Source organism: Anastrepha ludens, chromosome 6 (assembly GCF_028408465.1).
Source record: "Anastrepha ludens isolate Willacy chromosome 6, idAnaLude1.1, whole genome shotgun sequence".
NCBI lineage: Eukaryota > Metazoa > Arthropoda > Insecta > Diptera > Tephritidae > Anastrepha > Anastrepha ludens.
The window spans coordinates 116,393,317-116,414,659 of NC_071502.1; the positions used below are offsets into that span (position 1 = coordinate 116,393,317).

Genomic DNA, 21,343 nt, shown 5'->3' on the forward strand with positions numbered 1-21,343 from the left:
CCGTACCCAAAACTGTCTGTTTCGTTAGTCTATTATAAGCGAAATATGTACGTTTATAACTTGGTCTTCCATAATGACAATGTCAAGATGTATGTATGGGATGAAACTACAGCATCGAGAAGTGGACAGGAAGTAGCATCATGCATTTTAGCGCATATGGAGGATATTATGTATATGTAACTACTCAAAAACTCGTAATAGCTTACAGTGATGCGTGTTCAGGCTAAAATCGTAACATTAAAGTAGCATTAACATTATTCATTAAAATTACTCAGTCAAATAATAATAATAATGAAACGGTAGACCACAAATTTTTGGTATTGGGTCATTTCTTTCTACCGAATTACCGTGATTTCGGTTTGATAGAAATGAAAATCAAAGAAGAAGCTTACTTATACTCGTACAACCCTGAGCATTATAATGAATTTATAGAAAAGTGTAGAAGGAAAAAGCCATTTTCGGTAAAACGAGTGTCGCAGTCGGATTTTATTTCTACAAAGTCAGTAGAAGAATCAATAACAGAAGGAGTAAAAAATCCCGCTGGCGGATCATCTCTTCGCTGAAAATTCAGTGGATGCGTTTCTTAAGAAACGAATCATGTAAAATGTTCTACAAAACTTCTTTAGATGATTCTAAATTCCACGTTTTGGATCTTTCATCTAAAAGAGGAAAACGAAAAATATTAAATTACTTACATTATACACAACTCCTAATCCAGTAACGGAAGAAAAACATAAAGATTTTATACATCCCATATGAATCTTAAAAACTAGAAAAAATGATAAAAATGAATTACTTTTTAAAAATAATTAATAAATGTTTATACATTACTTCGTTAAAGTTATTGTTTCAAATAAAACGCATCGTTCTTTATTGCACTAAGTCATCTATAGGACATTCAATTAATTTTGAAAATGGTCTAGGCCAATTAGAGCTTTAAAAACAACATTTTCGTATGAAATTCACACAAAACTTCATATTACAATAATAATAAACTTCCATTAATCAAGACTAAGAAAATTATAAATTAAAATATCGCATAATATAAAAATGTTTCTTAACTCGTTTAAACTCAATTCATTAAATATCTCGAAACAAGAAATATATGACTTAGACTTTAATATATGACTTACACCACTTTCATAATTATGGGTACATATATAACTCGATATATGTATGACTTTTTGTTCTGAGAAATGTAATAAAAGTCAGAAATAAATTATTATTACTGAAATTTGAAAATCTCAAAATTATGATCAAATAAAAAAATTAAATAAAATAACTTATGATTGGGTGTTTTTTTTTCATAAAGCTGATAATGATTACGGCCCCTGGTACATTGGCTATGGCATGATTATACTCTATTTTTACTGCTCTTCTCAGCTGCTTTTCAGCATTGGCAGAGCTCTCAATTTGTAAGGGCTGTCCCATTATCCACCGGATTTCTGGAACTGTATTAAAATGACAAGATACGTAGCAACGGCTGAGCTCAACTGCAAATAAAAAATTGAAAACACATTTAAGCCAGTTAATTAAAAATATCAAAGCACTATTGATTTAAACGGAACATTAAATTACTAAAAATTTCTTATGTTTATGGTGATTATACAATAATTAATATAAGTTTTATAAAATTTTTTTGAAGGAATTATGATATTTTGTTTTAAAATTTGTTTGAGGAGAAATTTTAAAATTTTAATTAAGCCATTCTTCCAAAGCACCAGTTTATCAGAAAGCTATAGTTGAATAATCTAAGGGCTGTAGCTTTCTAAGCTGCTTAAGTTTAAGTTCTAACAAACGCCTTATTTGTGGGTAGGTACTCCAAATTTTAACCGCCGTGGCCTAATGGGTTGGTGCGTGACTACCATTCGGAATTCAGAGATAGAACCTCCGTTACGAATCTCGATAAAAGATCAAAAATTAAAAAAACGGTTTTGCTCTCCCCTTTTTTAGCGGTCGCCCCTCGGCTGGCAATGGCAAACCTCCGAGTGTATTTCTGCCATGAAAAAGCTCCTCATAAAAAATATCTGCCGTTCGGAGTCGGCTTCAAACTATAGGTTCCTCCATTTGTGGAACAACATCAAGACGCACGCCACAAATAGGAGCGGGTGCTCGGCCAAACACACAAAACGGGTGTACGCGCCAATTATATACATATATTATATATACTCCAAGTTTTGTTAGGTGAAGTCTTACCGAAGAAGTCTGGACATATACACGTTTGGTGAAAGTGGTTGGAAAAATACACGCCAAAGAAGATTAGGGCACCAAAAAGTGGAGAGAACCTAATAAAAATTAGTATTTCTTTATTATTTGTTATTCCCTTACTCGTGATTATTCCTTTACTCGTGTCAGATGGTGTAATGTAATGTTGAAGAAACTCTGCCGCGGTGGTTTAAAGCACGTCTCGTATGGCATTGCAACAGGTGACCAGATCTATGCATATGAGCCGGAAATAACACAGCAATCGCCGATATGGGTGTTCCAAAACGAGCTTTGCGGAAGTAGCACCTCAAAGCAAAGGGTTGCCTGGTTTTTTTCAGAAAATCTAGACATGTCGCAACTATACCACTAGAGAAACTTATAACAAACAGTCAATTCTGAGTGGTACACAACCATTTGCTTTCGAGAAGTTTTCGGAGAATTAAGGAAAACCAACCGCCCAACCGAGGTTGTTGCTGTTGTACGAGCATAAATATAATATTACTTATACATGTTGCTGAAGTGACAGTCCTTGACCGGATATAAATCCGGGTCGTTCCGATAACGAAGATCCGATTATCGTAGGAACATACAATAGAACCGACAGTCGTCGGAGTTCTCATGTATCGGCTCATACAAGAGACTTTTGTGCACTCAAAAGCCCGAATTAATGGGGCATCCGCCTTACAGCCCTGATTTGTCACCCAATGATTACTTTATGTTCGCGAACATCAAAAATAAAATGCGAGGTCAACGTTGTTCAATGCCTGAAGGAGCTTTCAAGCGAAAGCAGAAGTGTGTTGACTTCGAAGGAGAATATTTAAAAAAACAATAAAGCCATTTTCATTAATATTTTGCTGTGTTTTCATTATTGGGCGCAATATATAATATAAAACCCTCGTAAAAGATTAGTAAAAAATTTGAAAAAATTATTTAAGTGAACTTAATTAATATACAATAATATAATATAGTCTCTACTTTTCACATAATTTAATAAAAAAAAATTCCTTTGCGTATAATTTGCAACTCAAAGTCGTTTGCAACACAGTTGAGAGCAACAAGCGCGTGAAACTTTCTTTCTCAAATAATTTTTTTTAAGTATATTTTATGCTAATGAATTAGAAAAATATGGATAAAAATGTTACGAAAAACCGAAGAATTTTATATTTTTAAAAAACTCTATACCATTATTTTCAATATTGAATAAACCTCAAGAAATTTGTTTTGTTTTTTTCTTATTAAATTATGATACATTTATTATTAGTTCAAAAATAATTGCTTTCGAATTCTGTAACTTCCGACAGCGATGTAAATATTATAAAAGATTTAAGAATCTTATCCGTGCAACCTCATTAATAAGTGCAACCTCTTAAATAAGTAAATAATAATAAATAAATAATAATTAAAATGATATTCAAAACTGTAAATAAACCAATTTCTGGATGAAACGATCCAAATACTTTGGCAGCTTGGCTCATTTACTCGTATATATTAATCACCCTTTAAGAAGAATTACAATTTTTGCAAATAGTGTCGTACGTCAATCATATTTGGCACTTGCGAACTGGCACTTGACATCATCGGCCTTAACAACCGCGCTATTAGTTCTGCCTTCTGCAAACTGGATAAAGGGGCAAAGCGGATGGGTCTGGTGGTGAACGAGGACAAAACGAAGTACCTCCTGTCTTCAAACAAACAGTCGGCGCACTCGCGTATCGGCACCCACGTCACCGTTGACAGTTATAATTTCGAGGTTGTAAAAAACTTCGTTTATTTAGGAACCAGCATTACCACCGATAACAATGTCAGCCTTGAAATCCAACGTAGAATCTCTCTCACCAAGAAGTGCTACTTTGGACTAAATAGGCAACTGAGTAGTAAAGTCCTCTCTCGACGAACAAAACTAACACTCTACAAGGTTCTCATCATGCCCGTCCTAACGTATGGCGCAGAAGCTTGGACGATGACAATATCCGATGAAGCGACGTTTGGAGTGTTTAAGAGAAAGATTCTGCGTACGATTTTTGGAGCTTTGCACGTTGGCAACGGCGAATATCGCAGGCAATGGAACGATGAGCTGTATGAGCTTTACGACGACATAGACATAGCGCAGCGAATAAAAATCCAGCGACTACGTTGGCTGGGTCATGTCGTCCGAATGGATACAAACGCTCCGGCTTTGAAAGTATTCCATGTGATACCAGCTGGAGTAGCAGAGGAAGAGGAAGGCCTCCTCTGCGTTGGAAAGATCAGGTGGAGAAGGACTTGGCTTCACTTGGTGTGTCTAATTGGCGCCGGTTAGCACGAGAATGAAACGACTGGCGCGCTTTGTTAAACTCGGCCAAAATCGCGTAAGCGGTTATCGCTCCTATTAAGAAGAAGAAGAACTAGCACTTGTGAACTGAACTAAACGAGGTCAAAAATAAAGATGTTCATCGCTCTAAATAATTTTTTTAATTGTATTTTATAAAAAAAGTTATTAAAAAATAAAAAATGGAATTAATTTTGTGCCATCTTCTATAACTTGTTACTAATTTAATGAATAACAATAAAATATTTTCCAGTTTGTCTACTCACCGATGTTAAAATATTTCTATTAATACGACATAGCCCCAGCGCGGAGAATTCTACATCGATAACAAGTAACTGTTGCCAAAACTTTTTGATCTATGCTTGAAAAAAAAACAAAAGTTTATATTACAAATTTAGTTGCTCACACGGTTTGCATGAGCAACAAAAACAAAAGGTTCACCTCTTCCACTAGTATAGGCTCATTAGTTCTTCGCTCGATCTCGGACACAATTTGTATAGTTTTCTTGGACTGGTTAGTATTTTTTTATTATAATAATTTGATATAAAAGTTTTAAACAAATGATGTTGGAAGACTTTATACACACCTCCCTCGTCGCAATGTGACATGGTTCCACCACCAATAACAATCGCATTATATGCAAACTAATCCACAATGCTTGACCCCATACATAGCCGGTAGCATTTCGATTTAGCAACGCTACAAATAGAAAATAGGAAGTTGCCACCACGTGCAGCAGGCAGGATACTAGGATGAAAAGCACAGCAGTGCCATAGGTGCTGGCGGGCGCAAAAAATGATTATTTGGGCTTATTAATTTGGAAAATTTTATTTGATTTTTTTAGGTTTCTTTTATATGATACTCGTACTACTTACTGTGAAAAAATTTGCACACATTTGCCCAAAGATTCGTGATGGTCGGCAAGTGATCGCAGCAGGCAAACTCGTGTTTTTCCTGAAAGAAAAGAACAAAATAGTTTGGGCATTGAAAATGGGCGTGAAGCTAAAAAGAGATGCACGATTTCTTGCTCTTATATGTATTTGTACAATGGTTTTTTGAACTTAAAAAATGGAACATTAATTTTTAAATCTTCACAATCTTGCGCGCCGCTATATCTTTGAAATTATTGCGTATTAACTTTGATATATTGCGGACGACTTTAGCAACTAGGGAGATTTAAAATTTGTACACCCGTGCGCACTAGTGTACTAAAGTAATACAACATTTTTCACATAACGGTTGTTTGTAATGCATGGTGTAACGGAACCCATTTAGATAAATCGAATAAAAGTTGGAATATCGCAAGCTTCCTAGTGCGAGTGAAAGATAAATTGGTATAAAAATTAGCGAAATCGGACAATAGGCACCAAAGACCAGAAAATAGTCACAGTCCATAGTCCACAGAATAGTAATTTCGACACTTCGGTAGCTACTAAAGAAAACTTGCTCATATTTTATTTAAGAAATTATCTGAGAGACAGGAGTAGGATTTGTACATGAGGAAAACAATTTTTGAAAATTGGCAAAGAACAGATAGACATACTCGTACTTATGACTATATACAGCCCATATGAATAAATTATGAACGACTGCATCAAAATCAACAAGAAGAACTAATAGGCTGATGAACTGATTGAGGGTGACCAACGTACATTGTCCAAATATGGCACAGAAATCAAATCAAACGAAACCCCTGACTCTCGAGTTAGAATGGACTCTGAGGTCAACTTCTTTGGCCGGAGCCTGTTCTGCTACCCCTTTTGCAGCCATCAAAGCCACGGTTGAACCCTCAAGCGAGCTTGGCTGCAGATGGACAAAACTGATGTCACCTGTCATGACCGACCAACTGTCGCAGATCCTCCTGTCACTAAGCAGAAACGACTGTAGGCAGCTGGTTGGCCTGATGACGGGCTACTTTCTATTGGGAAAGCACATGGAAAAGGTGGTCATATCAGGCAGTGCACTCGGCCCAGCATGTGGAGGGTAGGATGAGACGGCGGACCACTTTCTGTGTGTCTGCCCGGCCTTCGCTCGAATCAGGCTTGAGGCCTTTGGCACTGATGTGTTAAGAAATGACCACCGTAGCTTCTTGGCACCACAAGATCTACTCAAATTTCTTTGGAGGTCGGATAGATTGAAAGAAAATTAAAAAGGGAACCCGAGTGCAGTACGATGGACTTAATGTTGCCTGAGTGCTGTACTTGCTAGTTTGTCCCGACAAAAAAACAAAAAAAAAAAAATGAACAGAAAAAAAAGTTTATGAACTAAATACAAAAAAAATGATTTTGAGTCATGAACATTTTTGTTTTGACCTTCACGCGCTCCATTAATTGTCCATTTGTATAAATTGTAATACAGTGAAATTCCCCATTACGGACAGTCCTTATAACCGGACAGCTCCAATAACCGGACAAATTTTGGGCACACAGGTTTTTCATTCATTTTTTCATACAAATATCATCCTAATAAACGGACACTCTAATAACCGGACGCGGACAAGGTATTTCAAACCATTTTCATAAAAAAATTTCTCATAAACGGACAAAATTCAAAAATATCACAAGCAAGCTTTGTTGTTCATTATAAAAATGAAACAGGTGATTCCCCTTTTAACATGTATACACTCATTCAAGTCCTGTGTTTTAAATTAAGAGTAGTTTTCCATTCAGTTTGTTAAGTCAGTTGCATGCGAATGGTTGCGTTCAAAGGTTTTCTCCAAATGGATCAAAATGTTTTCACTGAGGACAACAATATAGAAGTTCAATTTGACCAACAAGATGATACTATGGACATAAGTGATTCAGAAGATGAATTTTCAGAAGAAATAAGTGAGCCTATAACATCATAGGATGAGGCTTTAAAACTTGTTGCGGGCTTGAAACAATATGCAAAAAATTACTATGTAGCTTTTCAGCACATTAAAAATATCGAGAGTCACTTTGAAAATGAACATTTTAAATTAAAGCAATCAAGCATTACCTAATTTTTTCAATCAAACTAGTATTGAAATGTAAAGACTTGTACAATGTATTGTACTTAATCGCTATATGTACATACATATATGTATTTATGTATATGTAATACCAAAGTATGCAAATATTCTTTACTTCCAAAAATTTCTTAAATAAACTAGGTACAATACAATTCATATGTGTAGTATATATTTTGTGACTTCATCCCTTATAAGCGGACATCTCCCATAGCCGGACAAAAACACTGCGACGGTGAGTGTCCGGTTATAAGGAATTTCACTGTAATTATAAATCATCCGCTAGAGTAATTAATTTTGCGCCACCTTGTAAAAAAAATGCCATTGAAGACATCTGGTTTAAACAAGACGACCAGATTTGCGTCTGAATTCTGCGATTTCTGAAAACTTAGAACAATTGGCCGCCTCGGAGCAGCAATTTGCCTACCATTAAACAGTTTAATGTAGGGCTCCATTATGGAAAAATATTATGCCAACCATCCGGAGACTTTTCAAAAGTTGAAACACGAAATTGATATACACTTTGATGAGATAATTGCCAAATATCGAAAATGTATTAAAAAATTGGGTTCACAGCGCCGAATGGGCTTACAGTACAGCCAGCCGTGAAATAGGGTTGAGCTTATTTGTGTAATAAAAAAAACGTCTAATGAAAAAGAAATCATTGGAAATACTAATTCGTGTTTTATTTAATATTATATTATTACACCTAAAACATGCGCCGGCTATATGAAGCTCGGCTCCAACCGAATTAAAGCTCTGCTTCACTAGTTTTTTTTCGCTTAAACTCACCTAAATTTTCTTTATTCATTGATTCGCTTTGCAAATGTTGTATACTCTGATGTAGTGACATCGTATTACCTGGAGTGATTCTAATGCTATTAGAATGATTTTTCATAACACCGTAAACTTTTTTATCTGCAAAAAGAAAAAAAAATATACGAGTTTAGTGTTGAATGAAATATTTACAAATGTATTTTAAATCGCTTTTTTTCAAATATTTACTTATAAAATAAACACTCTCAGCCTTGTACTTATTATACCCCTTACCTGTAAGATAATGACTCCTCAACGTTTCATTTAAACGGCGAAAACGTCTGCCAAGTCCAAAGGCAGTGTTGGCGAATAAAACATGGAATCCCATCATGATAAAATAAAGGAAATAAAATGGTGAATACCATTCGATATTGGTTTCTGAAACAAAACCAACAAATGATACATGTTGCTCTATATGTACAGGGTGGCACGAAATTAACCACCCTATCGGAAGATTCATAATTTTTGCAAATGGCGTCGTAAGACAATCAAGTTTCCCACTTGTGACAATCTAGACAACCGCAGTATACAAACCCACAAACAATGAAGGGGGTAAAGGTCAATGTAAAGAATTCGATCATTGAAAATATTTTTTTTTATTTATGGATGATATAGATATTTGGATGATTAATTTTGTGCCACCTTGTATAAAAAAATGTCATTTGCTACAAGAATGCCATATTACAAAAAAAAAATTATTTAATTTTAGATATATTTGCCGAAATGGCCATAAGCTCTTTTCTAAATTGTGAAAAAAAAATCATGGCAATACCAAATAAAATACGTGTCTTTACTTTGACTTAGGAAGGCATAGCCAATTTAAACCTTTGAAATTGTTTTTCTTACCTTATTGGCTTGTGGATTATGGCGCTCTTGCAGCAAATGAGCGATAGGTTATTTTCAATCACTTACTGCGAGACTTGTTTGGTCCGATTTCGACTTGGAGTAACCATGTCCATATGTCAAACCCTTCAACAAAATTTTTTGAAATTGTAAATAGCAAATGTCTATTTTTTTTTAAATGATTATACAACCTATCAGTACTGCAGTTATTATCAACGGGATTGTGGCCAATAGTCTGGCTACAATGCGATCACGTTTGAAATTCGAAAAAGAATGCATTTCGGCATCGAACTGTAGAACAAAAGATATGTATGTACGTGTATAAGAAATAAATATTCTCTTCGTAATGCTGGGTACTAAATTATTTAATAATTTTTATAGGTTTCAGGTTTCACATGTCGCTGTAGTGAAAATTTTCCAGGTCTACTTTTCCGAAAATATTTATTTTAATGCCAGCAGCAAGAAAATAAAAAAAATGCGTCATTTCCTAAACTATTAAACTACCTCTTTTATTTTTAACCGTTTCTTCTGCATGATAAGTAACTTTGCTAAGTCCAAAATATTCACCGATACTGTAATAGGCCCCAAAGAATACCAAAACTTTTCATCAAAGTTATGGAAATCGATTCGTTTGAGACTGTTTTAGCTTGAAATACGCAAAATTTGAAAAAACTAGAGATGTTCCAAAATAACACATGGGCTGAAAAGTCCCGGGCCTAACAAAGAAGACAGGTTTTTTGTTTAAACTTAGCTTTATTCATCAACGTAATTTCCATCAAGAACAACGAAATCATTCCAACGCCGCTCTAACATTTCAATACCACTTTTGTAGAACGATTTAACTTAGGCCTCAGTTCAGCGATAACCTCTTCATTCGAGCGCAATTTCTTACCGGCGACCATTAGGAAAAGCCAGTAGTCACTGGGAGCCAAATCTGGCGATACGATGGATATGGGAGTGATTTGCAGTTCAGTTCAAGTAGTTTTGTCATTGTTAAATTGACTTGGGATACGGTGCGTTGTCTTGTTTTTGGCCAACAGTGAAAAAACTCGGCACCCACTTTGAACAGAACTTTCTTATAGTGAAATGCTCAAGCAATATAAAGCCAATACGTTCTTTTGATATCTTTACGATGTTAGCTAACTCACGCAACTTCACTTTTCGATCGTTTAAAACGATTTTGTGGATTTCTGTGCATCATCGGTGCTTCTACGACCACATTTGAAGTCAGCAAACCATCGGTTTATTGTTGTTGTTTCTGAGCGGAGCGTAGTCTCCATAACACATTTCCAGCCATTGCTTCGCTTGAACGGTGTTTTCCCCCTCATCAAGAAGCGGTGTAAAATTAAAACACGAAATTCTTTTTGATCCATTGTTTGAAAATAATCTCAGTAGCGTCACTCTCAGCACAATAACTCACGAACTAATGAATAGAATACAATGAAATTTTAACAACTGCCTGTCTAAAGTTAGTACTAACTAAAAAAGAAGTGAACGCAATAAAACTAGTGCCTTCTATATGTTTGGCCCAGAACTTTTCAGTCCATGTGTTATTATTCAATATTAAAGAAGACTAGTTATCCAGAATCAGAAAAGCTGATTTTTTTAATGCTTCGAAAGTATAGTATATTGAGTATTCAATCGCATTACAAAATTGTTTGATCGATATTGAAGGTTGTTTGCTTCTATAACCTTTTTAGTGATGGCGAACAGTTGGCCTGCCAGCAAATTCGTGTTATTTAAAAATTGAAACGCATTTAATTGGGTAAAAAAGTGGAAGAATATCTCGCTGATGTTAAATGTGGAGTATCTTAATGGTTTTACTTCTGAGTCCTTATCTGTGTTCGTACCTTCGGTTTTAAACAATTTTAAGAATAAAAAGCTTAGACTTATAGCACTTAAACTTTATGCTATCTATGAAGAGTGGATAGAAAAAATTATGTACCTTCCTTAAACGTGAATTGAGATCTTGTGTAGGCTTCACGCTGAAGAGACCGCAACCCATGCCAGCAGCACTCGACAACACCACCACAGTCACATCGAACGCAGTTACCACTTTGGAGGTAGAAGTATTCATTCTAAAAGATTGATTATTTGTATTAAGATGTAAGTTATGTATTGTAGTTGTGGAAGCAGGCGATGTAATAAAATATGAACTTGATCTCAAAACCTTTTCATACTACTTAGTGAGTCTAAAAATACAGTGAATAAATTTCGACTTTTCTACAAAATCTTTCAGTCATTTCTAGTTAGAAGAAAAGTATAAGAAAATAATTAAAAAAACATGTGAAAGAGGATCAAATTCATAGATCCAACTTCAACTTTTCCAAAAATTCTGCATCAAAACATTTAAGGGGGTGGTAGGGTTTAGCGCTAAAAAAAAACACTTTTTTTTAATTTTTTACAGAAATATGGCTTAAGATACCTTAATAAAATCAGTTGCATGTTATTGTACATCTTTTCAATAAGTTTTTAAAAAATATTAATAATAAAATATTGACAAATAAGCCCTTGACAGAGTTTTTTTGGAGATATGTTATTCGAGAGGTGCTCTGCGGTGCCAATCGGCATTCGTCGTAGAATCATCTGAAACTAAAAAAGTCGAATTTTTCAGTTAAAGTATGACGTAATGCTTTAGTTTTGGTGGCAAAAAAAACGTAAAACGAGCATTTTTGGCGAAAAGTGAAAAACAACCTTAAAAAATAAACAGTGGGGGGGGGGGGAGGTATTTTTGATTTAGAAAACGTGTGCCAAATTTGAAAAGAATCGGTTGAATAGTCTCGGAGTTGTGATTGGCACTGACTTTTAAGAAGTCGTTTCGGGAAAAACGCGTTTGACAAAATGACTCTGAAAAATTATCGATGCTCCGCATTCGAGGTAGAGTGCCTACAAAGGCTATAACTTTGAGAGTTCTGCTCCGATCCACTTAAAATTTTGACACAACATTCTTGAAATGATTTACTATAAGATGAGTGAAGAAAAGCACTCACTTTTAATAAAAATCCTGCATAAATGCGAGCAACATGTTGTTAGCCACAATTTCACCAGCAACATTTCTGCGCGCAAGTAATATTACTTGCATATTTTTAATGCTATAGTGAGCGGCCACGTGAAAGATAAGGTCTAAGGGCCAACAGCCCAGGGTCGATTCAAGACTTCAAAGATGGAATTCGTGGGGCTATCGAGGACTTAGGGCAGCCACTTTGCAATTCGGTTATAGAAAATTTCATGAAAAGGATATTATCCTGTAAGCGTGGTCGTGGTGGTCATTTGCCTGATGTTATTTTCGACTATTAACGGTATACCTTCCTCTTTATAATTAAAGAAACATCCGATCATTTATATTATAATAAAAAATAGCATTTTTCTTTGAATATCAAAATAACACCTCTTATTGGAAAACCCTTTAGAATTTTTATAATATAATATTTTTTACTAGCTGAATTTGTATTATGTGCTAAACAGTCTTGCAGCGGGCAGCAGGTAACGGCTGACGGTTACTTGCATCACATTTAATCGCATTAAATCGCACAGAATTGCGGCGGCAATGGCTCTCTTGCCGTCGGTTATTTTTACCGTGGGAAAATATTGAGACGCATTTCAATTATCTCCGCCGTGTTGAAGATTCAGGGTTGTTTTTCTGATCACTTGACGACAATTTGTTTGTTTACAAGCAATAGGCCGGCAAATAACAAGCAAATAATATTCGATTTCACTGTCACAATCCGCCAAATCTTGGAGAATCGACACACACCATCTTTTCGTCGATTTCAAAGCTTCATTCGACAGTACGGAAAGGTGTTACCTGTATGCCGCGATGTCTGAATTTGGTATACCCGCAAAACTAATACGGCTATGCAAGATGATGTTGCTCAATACGAGCAGCGCCGCCAGAATTGGCAAGGACCTCTCCGAGCCGTTTGATACCAAATGAGGTTTCAGACAGGGTGACTTGCAGTCGTGTGACTTCTTTAACCTGATTTTGGAGAGAATCGTACGATCCGCAGAACTTAATCGCTCAGGCACAATTTTTTATAAGAGCGTACATTTGTTGGCGTATGCCGATGATATTGACATCATCGGCTTTAACAACCGCGAAAATAAAATGCAAGCCAAATAAACACATAAATATTTGACTACACATTTTCACACAAAATGAAGCGATTTTGGCCAATATTTTGTTTCTATTTTTCATTTGTAAGTAGTGTAAAATTGACTCAGGACACTGATGCGTGTTAAACAAGACGGCAATTTTGGCAACATTGTAGCGCAACATGCTGCTAGCGACATGTGCTTGCTGCGCCAGTTGAAGTTGAACATTGAAATGCGTGCGGCAAAATACAAAGTCGTTGCCTACATTCAGGCGCAAAATATAATATAAAATAAATGCTTTTAAATTATTTAAAATATATAGAACTAAAATTAAAAACAAACAAAAAACACATATGCACACAGTAAATGATTGATGGTAGTTTTAACATAATAAAATGGATGCGAATATTTTTGATATTTATTTGCTTGATTTTATGGAGAACAATATATTTATGTTTTCCTTTAATTAATATGTAATTATTATTGTATTATTAAGCTATTGGAACCAAAACTTAGTAATATAGCGATTTTTAAGCTTAGCGTGCTATATATGCGTATTTTAAAAAGGTTAGCGTGATTTAAAATAATACTTACCGCAAAGGAACTTCCGAATTTACATCGTATAATAAGCCCTCGATGCTAAGAACAACTACATATAATGTATAAAAAATAACACCATACTTCATCATTTAATGAGAATTATAGAACTATTATTTTGTGCTGCCACTAAAATACATTTTACTTTCATTTCACTAAATGAATTCAATTTTTTTTTTTTTTGCTTGACTTAAATTCTACTTTCACTGCTTATTTAAGGGGTGTTGGACTAAAAAATGTAAAATTTTGTATGGCATATTCTAAAAATATTAATTAAAAAAATCATAAAGATCGGAACACTAGAACGAAAGTTACAGACCGTGGAAGCGCGCAAATTATCCATAAATGAAGTGCACGCAAAACTTTAGACGCGATTATCTCGAAATCGTGTTTTTTTGAAAATTACCGTCGGGGCGATCATTATTTATCAAAAACTATTTGACCGACTTGCATAAACCTTTTTTTTAATTATTCGAAGTTACAACCTCGTGAATCTGAACGGTTCCCTTTTTATAAATATTTGCATGGTTCGCTGAAATTAATTTTTTTTTTAATTTTTCAACCCCTCAAAAATCGTTTTTTGGTGCAAAGCGGTTTTCATATCGAGAAAAATTTTGTTTGGGTATATAAACCATTCTGATTTACTAAAAACATTTTTCTACAATAATCATTTAGTTTTTTTAAATTCAGTTGAGCTGCTCTCGCGCTACCGTGATCACGCAAGCCTCTTCTAAAAAACTGCGTTTCGGGGGAGGGGTGATATCAACAAACAAATAATAACATTTTTTAAAATAAAAACACCAAAATGTTTTCTACAAGAGTTACTCTTCATTATGATATATGCCTCATTTGAATAAAAGTTCTAAAACATATTTAAAAAAAATTATGACAATCGTCCATTTTTTCGGCCTCACAAGGTATATAACCCCTTAAAATAGCGCTCATACGCACCCAGGGTCAGGCCTAAAGCAGCCGAGCATGCGGACAACAAAATGCTACGCCTTATCTCAATTACGCCTTTCGGCTCTCGACGAATCGAAATCGGAGCTAAGCCTAGAAGTTTGCTGAGATAAAACACACTTAAAGATGACTCGTTGATTTCCATTTTCTAAATTTGATTGTTAATTAAAAAAGTAAAATTGTTTTTTTTTTTTTTTTTTTTGAAATTCTATTGTATACTACATATATGTACTATATATGTATATATTTTTCTTCCCGTTAGCACTCCGAAATGTTAACTGAATATCAACATATGACCTCCGTATGCAACAGCGTACGATCTCCGTTCGGCAACTGGCATCGCCTATTAAAGTTGAAACTGTGTGAAAATTAAAATTTCGTCAAGTACAAGTTGTTATGCATTCATTTTGATAAATGACCGAAAGTGGCGGTGTACAAACAAGCACTGGTGGTAAACAGCATTTTCGTCACCACATTCCGTTGCCACTAATGGGCCACACACTTAGACGCAAATAAGCGATTTATTGTTGAGGTAAACAAAATGCACACACGTCAAGAGACTAGGCAGTAATCAAGTTGTACAAATTCAATTTAAGTTCAACTTTAACTGCTTCTTCCCTCATAACTAAACACACCAATTGCCAGACCAAAACCAGTCGAGTTTTTTGAGGGCAGTTATTACTTTTTTGTCTGATCTCAATTACGCCCTTTGCATTTTGCTGCATCGAAGTCGAAGCTAATGCCACGAGTTTGCTGAAATAAGAAAAAATTTTGAAATTAAAAATAAAAACTCGTTGCTTTCCATTTTGTAAATTTGATTTTAAATTATAAGCACAATATCTCCTATCTTTTTTAATTGCACATTAATTAATATATTAGTTTTCAATTCAACACCAAAATTACAGCATGAAAATATATAGGCATACACACATCCACTTGTATGTACATAAATATATTTATATAATATATATTTTCCTTCCCGTTAACACCCTCAAATTTTATTTGAAAGATATCAGCGTATGACCTCCGTACGCGCCGACTGAATTTCGTCAACTGGCATCGCCTTCTCAAGCTAATACTTAGTGAAAATTTAAATTTCGTCAAGTTCAAGTTATTATGCCCGCTTTTGATAAATGACCGCCACTGCATAGGCACACAAACAATGGCTAGTAAATACCGTTTTCGTCCTTTCCGTTGTTACTAATGTGTCATACATTTAGGCGCAAACAAGCGATTTATTGTTGAGGTAAACAAAGTGGGCACATCGAAGGGCTAGGCAGTAGGTACAGGTATGTTTACATACGTATGCGTGCACATGTTTGCATACGCATAGATACGTCGGGTCGTGTCTGGTTAAATTGTCGAAGTACATATATCGAAACAAGTTGGGAAAAAATTTGTTGCAAATAAATGTTAGATTTTTATCTTAAATGCGCCCGCAAGCCCGCACACGAGAAACATATTGAAACGGCAATACAGTTTGAGGAGCTGTAATAGTAGTTGAGAGGAACACCAAGTAAATCAGCCAGTCATTTGTCCGTAAATAATGTAAATAATATTGCTAAATGCGTTGATTTCATTCACACGTTTTTAAGAGTAAATAATTTTGCGAAAGATACATTGTGTAATTTTTATTAATTTTAATCGTAACAAACTTCCAGTGTTGTTGTTTGCCCTGTCAGAGTAGCAGTCGTCTTCGTCTAGCTCATCTAACGGTAGACCCAGAAAACAAACTTCGAGTGTCTCAATGCTCGCTGCTTCTATATTATTTATGTTTTATTTTTTTAACAAATTTTGAAATTTTATTTATGTACAACTTGTGGCATGTAAGCATATAATTAAACTTAATCAACATTTTAGAACTGAATTCCCAAGAAATATCTAAATTTACTGGTTTGCTTTAGCATACAGTGTTGGCGTTGAAAATTTCAATCCAATAACCATCGGGATCCTTGATGAACGCCAATCCTTTCATCCGTCCATCGTCGGGTTTCTTAACAAATTCAACGCCATGCTCCTCGAAACTGGAAATATGTATAAAAACAAAATCAATTAATTTTATTATTCCTAATTTTATATAAATTAAAATCAATTTTTTATCAATTGAATATTTTTTTATCAAAAAAGTATTTTTTTTTTTATCAAAAAGAACTAAAATTTTAAATAGAATTTATAAAAAAAAAATCAATCAAATTTTTTTTAAATTTAATTTAAATTAAAATCAACTATTTTATTAATTGAATTTTTTTTTATATGAAACATTATTTTTTTTGCTTGCTTTTTTATCAAAAAGAACTAAAATTGTATATAGAATTTATAAAGAAAATCAATTATTTAATAATTTTTAAATTGGTATAAATTAAAATCAATGGCCCCTATTATGAGTTGTATTCGTTCTTCGATATTCGCTGGTTGTCGAAGATCGAAAATCGAATGTCAATTTGGTATTATGAGCGGTGCAACCCTATCGAAATTTTCGTTGTTTACCGAATTTAGAGTCGAATGCAATTTTGCTTTCGATCGTGTAGCGTATAGTGGGAAAACTTGTTAAAGTGTAAGTTGTTTGGGATTATTTATGGTTTTATAGTAACCAAATAATAAATATATACTAATTTTGTTAATATTATGCAGGGCGAAAGTCGTGAGTACCAAACAACAATTAGAAAGGCGAATCCACAATTCGCAAAAGGGATTTGCACCAAACTTCAAGCAGCAAAAAAATGGGAGGAATTTACAACGGAGCTGAATTGCTTGGGACCACCAGTGAGAACGGCAGCAAAATGGATTAAGCTTAATAATGGTTTTTTTTTGTGATGTTTATAGAAATACATTTTCATACTTTTTTCGAATGACGAATAATTGAATAAAGAAAATGTATAACAAAAATAAAACAGAAAGTGTGGTGTAAAGGTTTCTATTTAATACTTTTTAGATTTTTCTATAATATTCTCAAAATTTCATTTCTTATGTTTTCTAATTCTCCGTTATTTGACTCCACTTCAATATCTTCAGCATCATCGTACACATTGGGTTGAGCAAGTCCTAGCATACCTTCATTACCAATACTCAATTGGTACGATCCCTGAGCACAAAATCGCAGAACTGTGACTAGCTTTAAAATATTTGGAATCAATTTGGCTCGGGTGCACTGCTGCAACTGGTTTTCTGTACTGGACAGTAGGTTCACAAACGGCTCTTTAGATAATCTAAAGTTCTTTAAAAATCTGTAAGGAAATTTCTGTAATAATAAGTACGTTAACACATTTTGAAAGCTCTAAATTTACTCAGTGGAAGCCATTTCTAGGTGGTTGGATGCGTCCCTCAATTGTTTCCTACTTCTAGCTAGTTCCACTAATCTTTCATCGTCCGATGAATCGTCGAACCACAACTCTGTTGTACTCATTTTCACAAAAAATACTTTTTTTACCTTTTAAAAATAATGTTAGCAAAGAATTTCAACACAATCGGTTTTTCTTTTATTTTGATTTGCTGTATCAGCTGAGAAAAAATTATCTATTGTAAATGCGTCGAGCGATCGAAATTCACAATAGTCCTATTCTTCAACGAATGAGCACCATAATACCAAATGAAAATTCGTTCGATCAGCACTTTCGACTACAGTCGAAGATCGAATGTTGCTCATAATAGGGGCCAATTTTTTTATCAAAAATAAAATTTTTGTTTTATCAAAAATAACAAAAATCTTATATAAAGGGTTTTTCAATAAGGGCGGCTAGATGTTGAAATGGAATAAAATGGCGTTTGCTGTGTGGCACGTAGCGCCGTCCTGCTGGAACCGCCAAAATCGACCTGCGCCAATTGAAAAACCCTTTAGAATAAAAAAATCAATTACTTTTATTATTTCTAATTTAATATAAATTAAACTCAATTTTTTTATCAAATTTATTTTTATCAAAAAATGTATAACTTTTATATAGAATTTATAAAAAAAAATCAATTAATTATTTTTAAATTGGTATAAATTAAAATAAATGTTTTTATTAATTGAATATTTTTTTATCCAAAAATTAAATTTTTGTTTTTTTATCAAAAAGAAATAAAATTTAATATAAATTAAAATCAATTTTTTCATCAATTGAATATTTTTTTATCAAAAATATTAATTTTCTTTTATCAAAAAGAACTAAAATCATATATAGAATTAAAAAAAAATTAAGTACTTTTATTATTTTTAATTTAAAATCAATTAAAATCAATCTTTTTATCAAATTTACTTTTATCAAAAAATGTATAAAATTTATAAAAAAATCAATTAATTATTTTTAAATTGTTATAAATTAAAATAAATGTTTTTATCAATTGAATATTTTTTTATCCAAAAATAAAATTTTGGTTTTTTTATCAAAAAGAATTAAAATTTATATAGAATTAAAAAAAAAATCAGTTACTTTTATTATTTTTAATTTAATATAAATTAAAATCAATTTTTTCATTAATTGAATATTTTTTTATCAAAAATATTAATTTTCTTTTATCAAAAAGAACTAAAATCTTATATAGAATTAAAAAACAATTACGTACTTTTATTATTTTTAATTTAAAATCAATTAAAATCAATATTTTTATCAATTGAATATTTTTTCACAAAAAGAATTTTTTGTAGCTTTTTTATCAAAAAGAACTAACCAATCATACACTGCCTGGCTATCGATCTTATCATATTTCCTTTGAAACGTTTATTTAGCAAATCAAATAATTTGCAAAGCTTTTATTTATGCACCCAAAATTATAATACATATTAACAAAGGAATCGAAGATTCTTGAGGTAAATATGTATTTACAATCTGCTATTAATAATTTTTTATGAATATTCACATAGTAGATGAGAAGTTTTTTATTTTTCATTTACAATTTTCTTTTTCTTTCACATAAAAAAATAGCTAGCCGCCGCCCGTTGTCTGCTGCTATTAGAAAAAACTACTTCTATAATTTGACGTTTCATGATGATGATGAAGAATACAGTGGGCATAGCAGCATAGAGCAACCCACTCAGCTGCGGTGACAATTTATTTGAATATTGGCATACGATAAGATATGAACCGAATTCTGTACTTATATGGGACTAAACAATCACTAATTTGTTTGTATGATTGTGGTTTGGACATACCGTATAGAAATAATTTTAAGATTAATTTTACCAATTTTCCTAAGCGGCGAGACATTCCGAAAATCTCTTTCTTGCCTTTAATATCGTTGACAAAATTTCTATAACCAAATCCAATAATTTATTCATACTCACCGCTTGCAGGCCGCATAAACATCCGGCACCATTACACCAATATGACCGAAGCCGCGTGGATCAGAATTACCATTGTGATACGACTGGTTTTCATCATTCTCTGTGCCCCAATTGCTAAGAAAAATTTAAATATTTATTACCATTATCATGATTATATTGTTCCATAAAATCTAGAAACTTCACTTACTGTGTCAATTCAACAGTTGCCTTGCGGCTCATAGCCCAACGCCTACGTTCCAATGGATCCTTCGGCACTTTCTCGGGGTTTTCATAGCTGTAAGCAGAGTGAAATAAATATAAATTGTTTGCATACAATTTTAAAAAGCAAACTGATAAGGCATCAGCACTTCAAATAACTTTAGATAATAGATTAAAATAGATTTTTATGCATGCACGTACCCCATGAAGTAGAGCGAAAACTTGGCTTCCGGAAAATCCAATTTCACCAGCAATGACATGCCCAGTACACCAGTGTAGAAAGGCAGCGATTTACGTGGATCTTTGATGCGATACATTGTTTGTTGGAAAAGAAAATCCTAAAATGTAATTCATTGTCGATCAACATGATACGATTGCCATTGTAGGTATGCAAATTTGTTCATACTTGCACTAGTATATATTTATAAGTATGTTTAATAATGTCCACATAAGGAAATATATGTATTTTTGAGCATTATTCCATATGTATGTAACTGCATTCTTTTGAGCGGATGTGATCACGCCTGCCTTACCTTAGTAGCCGGGTCTGCGGGTTTGCATAATTCCACTGCCTCCTCGTTCGTCAGACCAGTTGCTTCGGCCATTTTCACTGCTTGAGTAGTAACAAATGTCCGGGAGAACTTTGTACAAGTTTGCAATAATTCAAATGCTGGATTTACTATGCGGCCGGCACTTTTGCAACGGGCACAATGGAAGGTAATAATTCCGCACAGTAGTCGAGTGGAATTTGACAGCAAAAATTTGGCACTCATATTTAATGGAATTGAACAACTAGCTGCAGCGCTGCCACTTATCAGTAATTACTTGTTGCGTATTAGTAAATTTAGTAGAGTACTAGCGAGAGGTGTGTAGTAGAAAAAATTGGAGAGTTTGAAGTATAAGTGAATTGAAATGAAACCCACTGACTATATTAGAAACTAATAAAGATTGAAGTTAAGATTGAATTTAAATAATATGATAAAGCACAATAAAAATAAATAAATAAACGAACGGATGAAATCTGGAACTAAAGGTATTATAAATCTAAAACGAAATGAAAAAAATCTCAAACAAA

The 21,343-nt window shown here is 33.6% G+C and overlaps 3 protein-coding genes across 3 annotated transcripts; all 3 read right to left on the reverse strand.

Moving 5' to 3' along the window:
* Nucleotides 1-1,430: 1,430 nt before the first annotated feature.
* Nucleotides 1,431-14,971, reverse strand: LOC128867339 (gustatory receptor for sugar taste 43a-like). Its single transcript, XM_054108473.1, has 12 exons — nucleotides 14,802-14,971; nucleotides 13,848-13,902; nucleotides 11,107-11,251; nucleotides 9,353-9,452; nucleotides 9,231-9,287; nucleotides 8,553-8,696; nucleotides 8,295-8,420; nucleotides 5,389-5,467; nucleotides 5,100-5,292; nucleotides 4,955-5,023; nucleotides 4,780-4,869; nucleotides 1,431-1,493 (listed from the first exon to the last, which is right to left on the reverse strand). The coding sequence occupies exons 1-12, from the start codon at nucleotides 14,953-14,955 to the stop codon at nucleotides 1,431-1,433; spliced, it is 1,275 nt and encodes a 424-aa protein (XP_053964448.1). The 5' UTR covers nucleotides 14,956-14,971.
* Nucleotides 14,972-16,552: 1,581 nt separating this feature from the next.
* On the reverse strand, nucleotides 16,553-21,029 carry LOC128866027 (lactoylglutathione lyase). Its single transcript, XM_054106492.1, has 5 exons — nucleotides 20,802-21,029; nucleotides 20,470-20,606; nucleotides 20,258-20,344; nucleotides 20,071-20,184; nucleotides 16,553-16,834 (listed from the first exon to the last, which is right to left on the reverse strand). Exons 1-5 carry the CDS (start codon nucleotides 20,871-20,873, stop codon nucleotides 16,711-16,713), a joined length of 534 nt encoding a protein of 177 aa, XP_053962467.1. The 5' UTR covers nucleotides 20,874-21,029; the 3' UTR covers nucleotides 16,553-16,710.
* On the reverse strand, nucleotides 17,709-18,469 carry LOC128867910 (uncharacterized). The gene is made up of 2 exons (XM_054109523.1): nucleotides 18,095-18,469; nucleotides 17,709-18,034 (listed from the first exon to the last, which is right to left on the reverse strand). The coding sequence occupies exons 1-2, from the start codon at nucleotides 18,211-18,213 to the stop codon at nucleotides 17,749-17,751; spliced, it is 405 nt and encodes a 134-aa protein (XP_053965498.1). The 5' UTR covers nucleotides 18,214-18,469; the 3' UTR covers nucleotides 17,709-17,748.
* Nucleotides 21,030-21,343: the final 314 nt, after the last annotated feature.

Excerpts from the sequence above, each read along its gene's own strand:
- LOC128867339 (XM_054108473.1), bottom strand. The coding sequence starts at position 14,955 with ATGGAAATCAACGAGTCATCTTTAAGTGTGTTTTATCTCAGCAAACTT. Across the intron at positions 5,468-8,294 it reads AATGAATAAAGAAAATTTAG|GAAAAACACGAGTTTGCCTG; the intron begins GTGAGTTTAAGC and ends CTTTTCTTTCAG. Across the intron at positions 1,494-4,779 it reads ATAGAAATATTTTAACATCG|TTGAGCTCAGCCGTTGCTAC; the intron begins GTGAGTAGACAA and ends TTTTATTTGCAG.
- LOC128867910 (XM_054109523.1), bottom strand. The coding sequence starts at position 18,213 with ATGAGTACAACAGAGTTGTGGTTCGACGATTCATCGGACGATGAAAGA. Across the intron at positions 18,035-18,094 it reads CTAGAAATGGCTTCCACTGA|ATTTTTAAAGAACTTTAGAT; the intron begins GTAAATTTAGAG and ends ATTTCCTTACAG.
- LOC128866027 (XM_054106492.1), bottom strand. The coding sequence starts at position 20,873 with ATGGCCGAAGCAACTGGTCTGACGAACGAGGAGGCAGTGGAATTATGC. Across the intron at positions 20,607-20,801 it reads CCGCAGACCCGGCTACTAAG|GATTTTCTTTTCCAACAAAC; the intron begins GTAAGGCAGGCG and ends ATTACATTTTAG. Across the intron at positions 16,835-20,070 it reads GTTTATGCGGCCTGCAAGCG|TTTCGAGGAGCATGGCGTTG; the intron begins GTGAGTATGAAT and ends ACATATTTCCAG.